The 9579-nt window shown below is 38.9% G+C and overlaps 2 protein-coding genes across 2 annotated transcripts; one reads left to right on the top strand and one right to left on the bottom strand.

Moving 5' to 3' along the window:
- Window positions 1-130: 130 nt before the first annotated feature.
- LOC132551318 (tigger transposable element-derived protein 4-like) lies at window positions 131-1225 on the bottom strand. The gene has a single exon (XM_060215484.1). The coding sequence runs from the start codon at window positions 1223-1225 to the stop codon at window positions 131-133; it is 1095 nt and encodes a 364-aa protein (XP_060071467.1).
- A 7346-nt stretch (window positions 1226-8571) lies between these two features.
- LOC132551609 (uncharacterized protein K02A2.6-like) lies at window positions 8572-9084 on the top strand. Its single transcript, XM_060215816.1, has one exon. It carries the CDS (start codon window positions 8572-8574, stop codon window positions 9082-9084), a length of 513 nt encoding a protein of 170 aa, XP_060071799.1.
- Window positions 9085-9579: the final 495 nt, after the last annotated feature.

A 9579-nucleotide genomic window follows, 5' to 3' on the forward strand; every position in this document is an offset into this window, starting at 1 on the left:
GCAAACATATTTTGTTCTTGATCGTTGAAAAACCAGAATTGATAATTAAATTAGGTGCAGTTTGCTTATTATTTAGAAACCATCAATTTCGTTCTGTCAGTACTTTTTAATTAACGAGAACTAGATTAGCCTACATGTCAACACGAGACATGGCTTTGATGTGACGAAGGATTAGTCGTTTCCGGTAGTGGACTTTGAGATTCTGTATAACTCCCTGGTCCATCGGTTGTGTCTTGCTGGTAGTGTTTGGCGGCAGGAAGATGAGCTTTGTGGCTTTCAGGTCTTTAATCTGGGGATGAGCTGGACAGTTGTCGATAACCATTGCGATGCGGCGATGCTGCCTTGCGAACTTCCTGTCAATCTGGTGTAACCATTTGGTGAAAATGTCGACGGTCATCCATGCTTTTTTGTTGGCCGTATACTCGGTCGGTAGGGAGTGGACATTCTTAAAACATCTGGGTTTGGCCGACTTGCCGATGATGAAGAGTGGTAATTTCTCCGTACCGGTCATGTTAGCGCAGACGAGGACAGTTAGCCGCTCCTTACTCCGTTTCCCGCCATGGCAGTCGGTTCCTTTGAAGTCGAGAGTACGGTCGGGTAGCAGTCGGAAAAATATGCCGGTTTCATCAGCATTAAATATGTCCTGGGGCTGATACTCGGACAGAATGACGCGGAGGTCGTCGGCCCACTTTGTCATTGCATCACTGGCGATGTCTACAGATTTAGCTTCGCCGCAGATTTTCTTAAAGCTGATGTTGTGTCGGTCTTTGAATCTGTTTAGCCACCCTGTGCTACAGGCGAAGTTCTGCTCTCCAATCTTATCGGCCAGATCCTTGGCTTTAGCTTTCAGCATCGGGCCGGTTACCGGAAGATTGTTGTCTCGGGCATGCGTGAACCACTTTAGTAGCGCAGTCTCGGTGTCTTCATGTTTGGCTGTTCTTACCTTCTTTCTGCTGGGGCTTATACCATCGTTGCTGTATGCAGTCATGATCTTTTCTTTTGCTTTCAACCATGTCGATAAAGTATTTGCTGGGATGCCGAATTCTCTAGCAATGTCAGATTTTGACCTGTCTCCCTTTTCCACGGCTAATATCGCTCTGTACTTTGTCTCGACTGTCTTCATCTCTATCTTCCTCTTCACGCCGGTCTTCGCCCTATCAATCGATCCAAGTATCCCCCCGGATAAACCGGGTCCTTCGTTGGATTGCTCAATTGACTTCGACATTTCGAAACGGGTATGATTTCGGTGAGAAACACCCCTGCTTTTATCCCTATGTGACACTCATGACATCTCCTCACTAATTCTGCCCTAAGTACTTCGACGCTAATTAAATAATTGTTTCACTCATTTGTCGGTTTAATTGAGCACAGGTGACCGTTTCATGCGTACTCCTGTAAAAACATTAAGCCTAGTACCGGGCCAGTGTTGTGATTGTTTTCTATAGCTTAGTTCCGCTTCACTGAGTGTATACACAGGTCCGTGTTTGTTATGGCTGACAGACACGGAAATTACGCAATGTGAGTAGAACTTCACTTTTTATCGCCGATATCTATCAATTATAAGATCTAACGGTTACCTTTTATCATTCAATTAAATAACAATAAACACTTTTCTAAAACATGAATATTGTTAATTACAGTATTGTTCATTAATATTCACTTGTAAAGCCTATTGTCGGTAAAATTGCAAAACGGCGTAGCGCATCAGCAATGTAATTGACCGGCACAAAATTTATACTTCGAGTTTGCCGATCATATTCAGTATATGTTTTGTTGTTGGGACCAAATTTTTACTTCGAATTAACAGAGTTTTTCGAGTTTTCCGAATTCGAGTTTTCCGAGTTTTGATTACTAGAATAAAGAGAAGATTTTGCCGGGAGCGACAAAGTGCTTCGAGTTAAACGGGGTCTTCGAGTTAACGAAGTTCGACTGTACCTTGCAATTATAATGATGGAATACTTGAAAATAATAATAAACTCAATTAACTAAAAAAACTCAATGCAATCACTACATCATGCTATTATCAAGACCTGTGACCAAGAAGATCTGATGGTCTTTAGCAAAAAAAATTTTTTTTTTATAAATCTTCTCTTTTACTCTTATGATTTCAATAAGCAACTACACATTAGAATCGAAGATGCATAACAGTTTATTTTTGTAGTAAAATATACAGAACTTGACTGTTAAGATTTGTGAAATTGTGACTCTCCAACATCCTGTTTTGAACAAGTCCTATTGCAATAATCTGTGATACTAAATTATACATATCCCAACTTTTTTCTGTGTAAAGGACTTTGTCACTTTCCTCTGTGTATACACATGTACCTGGCATGTCTACATGTACCTCCATGTAGTTGTAACAAAGTTATTTATCCTTAACAACCGTCAGTGTTAATAGAAATGAAGAGTATTCAATGAAGGTGATTTCCAGCTTGTTGGTCAGAAGAAATTCCTCAACAGCATCCGTGTCAGCAGTATCAAGCTCTTTAGCTAGTGACTCTAGACAAGTAGACAGGATGTTGCTGGTCACTGTGAAAATGGGATGTGGACCAGGGAACTGGATTTTTGCACTGATGGATTTTTGCATATTTGCTTTGAGCTGACGCATTGCACATTTGTCATATTTTATCGTTTTTGCATTTTGTTGCTGAGGAACAATTTCAAGTAGTGAATGACAATTAACGCAGGTGTTGGTGATTGTCACTGCGACAGATGTTGGCATTGCAGAAATGGTTACTGGGAGGTAGGATTCCTCTGTTTCACCAATGTCAATGTCATCATGAGCCTCAATATTTGTGCTTGGTGTAGTGGATACATATTTTTTTCCCATTAAAGTGTACCCTGAGAGTAATTTTATATTTAGATATAATGTTAAGAATGCCGTAAAAATAATAATAATGAAAACCCCGTCAAAATCCGTCGCCCCAGTGTCGAGTTATTAAAGCTCAAAGTTATCGATTTTCACCTGTCCGCCCAGACCTAATCAACCGAATCGTCATTTCCGCGCGATTGAGGCTCTTCTACTCGTGGCGTCATAAGTTCAACAGAAATGGCAGTCAACATGACTGACAGTGACAACGACACCGCAACTGAGAGCGATTTGAGCATGAGTTTTGAGGAGTCTGATTATGGTGTGAATGATATGTCTGAAGACGGAATCCAGCCCTACCGATTTGAACTGGAATTACAAGACGATGTATCCAGTGAGGAGGAAAATGACCCTTCGAAAAGTGACGATCGCTTGGGCAACATAGATTGGCACGTACTTCACTGGGTCTCACCAGTAGTCATGAAAGTAGTCGAACAGTGAATCGTCGTTTCAAAGAAACAAAATAAAATTGGGTGTGGTTTTGGACTAATTTTACTATCTTCAAGTCTCGATCAACAATTTCTGATGTCGGGAAATCGCGTTTGTGCAAGACTATGCATACATTCACGAGGTGTCTGGAATTTTCTTACCGAAGAAGTTTCGTCCAAGGGGAATTTTTCTTTCCAGGGAATTTTCGTAGCACTATGGATATATATAGATAGGGTGTCAACAACCAATTATAACACCCTCCGCTGTGTTAATAATAAAAATTTGATGTTTTAGAAGTTTAAACAATTCTTTGACTGGTTTTTACCCTAGCACTGGTGCGTGTCTGTTGTTAGCCGACAGGCGTGTCGCCTCACAGGTGTCACAATTGTTTTTTCCAGCCACTGAAGTGCTAATTACCTAACCTGGCACAGGTGTGATTATGAGTTTAGATGACATCTCTACACTGTGAACTGTGTTTGCAAATCAAGATTGGTGATCTTATTGTTATTTTTACGATCGCAAAATTAATAACTAAACAACATCGTCTGCTGGAAGATCTAAAAACCAAATACACCTTATACAAACAACATACACACATAACCTATTCTATAAATTCTAATAATTCTATTCTATACTATATAATAGTAGTATGAAAATTCTCGGGGTGAAAATTCCCGTGACCCATTCACGACTAGGGCTTCTCCGAGTATTAGGCGTTCACGATTACGAAGGAATAATATTCCTATGACCGCCCAAGTCATAGGCTAGCCTATCAATTTAAAATGTTTAATTGTAGAATTAATAACTAAATATCAACCTAAAAAATATACTTTTATTTAATCAACAATCAGTTTTATCAGGTACGTCCCTGGTTTTATTTATCGACGTCATGCATCGACATCCCATCCGTGTTAGTGTTAGGACAACCATACACACTGCTTCCCTCCTCGATAGGAAGCCATTTTAGCGGATTTAAGCACTAATTCACCGACCCCTCGTTCACTACCTTAGATATTGCGAAGATGTGAAGTACTTTCACATAAATAAACAAAGAATTTACCACGGAAAATCCCAAAAAATATCACAATCACATGTAGCACAGTAAAGACAATATGGCTGCATCAACAAAAGTGTTGAACTTATGACGTCAGAGGTTTGGGTGCCCGAAAACGAGGTCAACGCCTCTCAGCCAAAGGTGTGTTTTTCAGAAAAGTCGCAATTTCTCAGTAACGGAACATTCCACGGCATTCGCGTTTTCGGCATAGGGTATTTAATGTGCAGAACTATTTTTCAGGGTCAACATAGCTGACCTCTCAGGGTACACTTTAAAGTCCTTTATGACAACATTTTTGCACAGGTAGGATGATTGCAAAGTGACCTGCTTAATGTGTTCTCCCAATATAGCTAACTTGACAGATGCTGTACTATCTGCTAACATGATGTTCTGCAGTGGTAGCTGTCGTCCGGATTTGGTTGTTAATATCTGTGTTTCAAATTGATGAACAATTTTCCCAGAAATTGTTACCTGAAAAAGACAATATTTCACATTTTCAGTAAGTGCTTATATATTTGAGGTCGAAACCGCAAAGGTTATTTGCTAAAATGCTATAGTCACATTTTGGCTTTCAGATGACAATTTGTAATGTTGACTGAAAGTACATGTACTTATTTAAACTTCATGCAATCAAATAGTACTAAAATAGTGTTGGTGGGATTGAGATAAGTGTCAAAAGTCTTGTTAAATGAAGCAGCTGTTCATTTCTGAAAGTGAAACATCTAGGTTGCTTTGAAATTTAAATTTACAGCAGAGGAGGTGTTTTTCAAGATGTCTGCCATAGCAGCAATATTGGATTTCAGATTGACCCGAAAAACAACACATAGAGGCCATTGCAAACATATTGGATTTCACACCAACCAGAAAAATATCAACACTTGGTTAGGGCTATTTCAGGATCATTTTAGGCAAGTTTCAGCACAATCCCACGGGTTAGAACTTGAGAAGAAGTTCAAAATGTGGAAAGACTGCGGATGGCGTGTGATGACAAAACAAGGTCATCCTGACCCTTTGGGTCAGATGACCTAAAAATATATCTTTCAGGCAAGGGACCTTTGCAGAAGTACCGTTTAAGCCCAAACTCTATACCAGTCTGTATCTCTTACTAATCTAGCATTGTATAAAGTTTTAACTATATCCATTTATCCTTTCTCAAGTTATCATCTGGAAACCGATATTCACACAGAGCCAAACTAATAAAAACAAGGCATCACAAGTGATACAAATCTCCACGCACCCCTCTAATAGAAATCCACTGAGAAATAAAGAAGCTTGAGCAATGAGAAACATTTTCTATAAAAAGTAATGGTGACCTTCAGGTTGACTCTTGCAAATAGAAACACCAACTTGGTCAAGATACTATGACACTTGACCAGTATATGTAGTTTGGTCAAAATCTGACAAAAAAAGAAGTTGCTAGTGCAATGACAATGATTTCCTATACATAGTAATGATACTTGACCAATACATGAAGTTTGATCAAAATCAGTTGAGAAATGAAGTTCGTAGAGCGATGACAAAGATTTTCTATAAATAGTATTGGTGACCTAGAATGCTGAAACAGGAACATGTTTGAGGTATTATGATACTTGTCTAATATATGAAGTTTGATCAAAATTGGTTGTAGAGCGATGACAATGATTTTCTATAAATAGTAACAGTGACCTTAAGGTTGACCCTAGAATGCTGCAACAGGAACATGTTTGAGGTATTATGATACTTGGCCAACACATGAAGTTTGATCAAAATCATTTGAGAAATGAAGTTGGTACTGCAATGACAATGATTCTCTATAAACAGTAACAGTGACCTTGTGGTTGACCCTGAAACGTTGAAATGTGAACTCGTTCAAGGTATTATGATACATGACCAATACATGAAGTTTGATCAAAATCGGTTGAGAAATGAAGTTTGCAGAGTGATGACAAAGATTTTCTATAAATAGTAACTGACCTTGAGGTTGACCCCAGAATGCTGAAACATAGACTGGTTTATGGTGTTATGATACTTGACCAATAAATGAAGTTTGATCAAAATCGGTTGAGAAATGAAGTTTGCAGAGTGATGACAAGGATTTTCTATAAAAAGTAACAGTGACCTTGAGGTTGACCCCAGAATGCTGAAACATAGACTGGTTTATGGTGTTATGATACTTGACCAATAAATGAAGTTTGATCAAAATCGGTTGAGAAATGAAGTTTGCAGAGTGATGACAAGGATTTTCTATAAAAAGTAACAGTGACCTTGAGGTTGACCCAAGATTGATTCATTAGAGTAAGTCGTTGAAAGGTTTTCACATATTTGACCCCTGTGATTTTGAATATGGGTCAAGGTCACTTCTATTTCTTTTTTGCAGATGTTGGGCAATCCAAATGACCTACCAGCAAAATATCAGACTTTTAGGCTGTTTGGTTCATCATAAGAAGTTGTTTAATCCTTCGGGTAAGATGAGCTAAAAAACTGAGATTATGCATAGCCAGAGGAAATTGTGTTCAATAATTGTAAAATGGGCATAACTTTCTGAAAAGGTGATAATGCAAAATTGTTTCAGGTGAACATTTTCAAATTCGTACTGGCCATTAAAAAGTAGTTGGTTTGGAATTCTTGTACTCTGATTCTTCTACATTACCAGATTCAAATGCACAGCAAACATCACACTGATCTTTTTTGGGTTGGAACAAACCAATGTTCTTGTCTTTAACAACATCATTAAACACTGTTTGTGACAATGGGTCGTTGTTCTTTGCTTTGCAATGTTCAACATACATGCGATAGAGCTGAAACTGATATCTGATGCATGGCTCCAAATACATCTTGTCAGTTGAGGCTCGGCAATAATGCGAAGGAAGTTTCGGCACGGAATCTAAAAACCGGTTTACAACTTCCCTCTTTGCCGCATGTTTCGGTTTAGCTCTAGCTCGTTTAGGTGTAGTATTCTCGGACGATGGACTGTGCATTCCAGACTTTGATGTATGAAGTCAACTGTGTACTGACCACTCTCCTAAACCTAAAGTTGACAGGAACATACTTTTGCAGACCTGAAAACGACCATTACTTTTCTTCAAATGATACACATAACTTTGTTTCCTTCGGAGTTCCCCTGTTCTGTTGTTTGTTCCTTTGTCTTTGTGGAATCCACCATTGTAGAAACGTACATCTTTTTTTGAGACAAATCCATGTCCCAGAAGCTGGAAAATATCTCTTGCCTGGTTTCATTTTAAAATGTCTAATTTTGCTCCTCAGACAGAGGTTGGAACAGCAACGAGGGCCCATATGTCTTGGTTCTCTGTCAATTTCTGTGTATTGTCCATCCACTGTTTTTCGTACGCTTTTATACGATTGTCACTTCATTCTGGATGTGCTTCCATTGTTTTGGATTACTTCTCCCCTTTTTTGACTTCGTTGGTCCCGTACTTATGTTCTCTTCAAGTTCGCTGAGACTTGATTCATCCTCATGACATGCTATATCAATATCTTCTACAGTTTCTTCTGAGGACTTTGGCGGAGCCCAGTCAGGATCTGCATCTGAATCCTCAAGATATTCCTCAAGCTCAGATAATTCATTAAGTAAACATGTAGATTTATGTCGCTCAGACTGGTTAGTCTTATTCAATGCCAGTTGAAGACAAATCTGACCTCTTGAAAGTGTAAAATGTTTGAAATCTTTAGCAGCCATTCTTAAAATTTGTATGAAAATTAAACTCCAATGTCTTATACTCTCCGTTTCCCTTGTTTTCTATTACTATGTTGTTTGTGGGGGGAAAGCTATGATAGCAATGTGAAATAAAATTATATTGTTTACACACTGATGAGTATTGTCCTAATTCTCTCCGAATATTCGAGTATTCGAATAATGTTCCGTGTGTCTGAACTAACTTGTATTATGTCACTGTTCCTCAGCCATTCATATGAATTAGAACTAAAAGTCATACTTTCGGTCTTGGTCTCATGAACCACCCACAATGTGAACACGTGTTGTAATCACTTTCAATATCTTCTATTTCCGCGTCAGAAGGGAAGTTATCAATACATTTCAAATGAAAATGTCTATCGTAAAAATTGTTACATGTGGCAGACACACTATCAAGGGCATTCCTGGAGGAAACAGGAAAGTTTAGTAGAGGATCTTGCTGTCAGTGAACTCTTTTTGTTGGCATATTTACCGGTGTCATCAGAAAAGTACAAAACCATATAAGAAGGTACAGAGAATGACCTAGAGATGTCAAGGTTGAGACAACAAATAACTGGTTGGCCGGAAATCAAACAGGAAGTTGATCAACAAATTCAAACATACTGTAGTTATCGCGATGAAATTGTCTGCATTGATGGATTGATGTTCAAAGAACACACACTGATCATTCCAAAGGCTCTGCGACCAGAAATGCTTCACCGGATACACGAGGTGCACCTTGGTATGGGCAAATGTAAGGCACGCGCGAGGGAAGTACTATTTTGGCCAGGAATGAGTACTGATATAGAAGAGAAGGTTGCCACATGCAACATTTATGCTAGTCGCACAAACAGCAACGCAAAGGAACCGCTTATACCCCACGACATACCAAACCGACCATGGGCAATGGATCTATTTGAACTCAAGGGTCAACACTACCTGCTTAATGTAGACTATTTCTCAAAGTGGTCTAAAATCTCAAAATTACAAGGACTGACAAGCAGCTCATTAACCATGCAAAGAGCCAGTTTTCCAAATATGGAATTCCAGACCAAGTCATAAGTGACAACGGACCACAGTTCGCGAGTCGGGAATTTACACAATTCTCAAAAGACTACGGTTTTCAACACTACCACAAGTCCACATCATCCTTCATCAAGTTGTCAAGTGGAAAAAATGGTACAGACTACTGAAGAAGGCAAATGACCCATACCTAGCCATACTCGATTATCGAAACCCACCGATCGATGGAATTGACCTTTCACCCGCACAAATGTTCATGGGAAGGTGGCTTAAGACCACCCTACCAACAGCAACCCAATTGTTGAAACCACGAGTGTCAGTCCTGAGGATAAGTCTAGTGATTTAGTCAAAATCCAATATAAAACTAAATCAGGTCGCGAAGTTCGGAAACCAAGTCGGTTCCAGTGAATATTAACATATACATAGCTTAAAAAGTTATACTTCTGGTCAAAACAATATTTAGTTATGATTTCCTGGCACGATATATTCTTTGATTTGTTAATGATATACTACTCATTGACCGCGTTCAAGAAC

This window comes from Ylistrum balloti, unplaced genomic scaffold (assembly GCF_031769215.1).
Source record: "Ylistrum balloti isolate Yb309-2 unplaced genomic scaffold, AGI_CSIRO_Ybal_v1 Utg369564, whole genome shotgun sequence".
NCBI lineage: Eukaryota > Metazoa > Mollusca > Bivalvia > Pectinida > Pectinidae > Ylistrum > Ylistrum balloti.

Excerpts from the sequence above, each read along its gene's own strand:
- LOC132551609 (XM_060215816.1), top strand. The coding sequence starts at position 8,572 with ATGTCAAGGTTGAGACAACAAATAACTGGTTGGCCGGAAATCAAACAG.
- LOC132551318 (XM_060215484.1), bottom strand. The coding sequence starts at position 1,225 with ATGTCGAAGTCAATTGAGCAATCCAACGAAGGACCCGGTTTATCCGGG.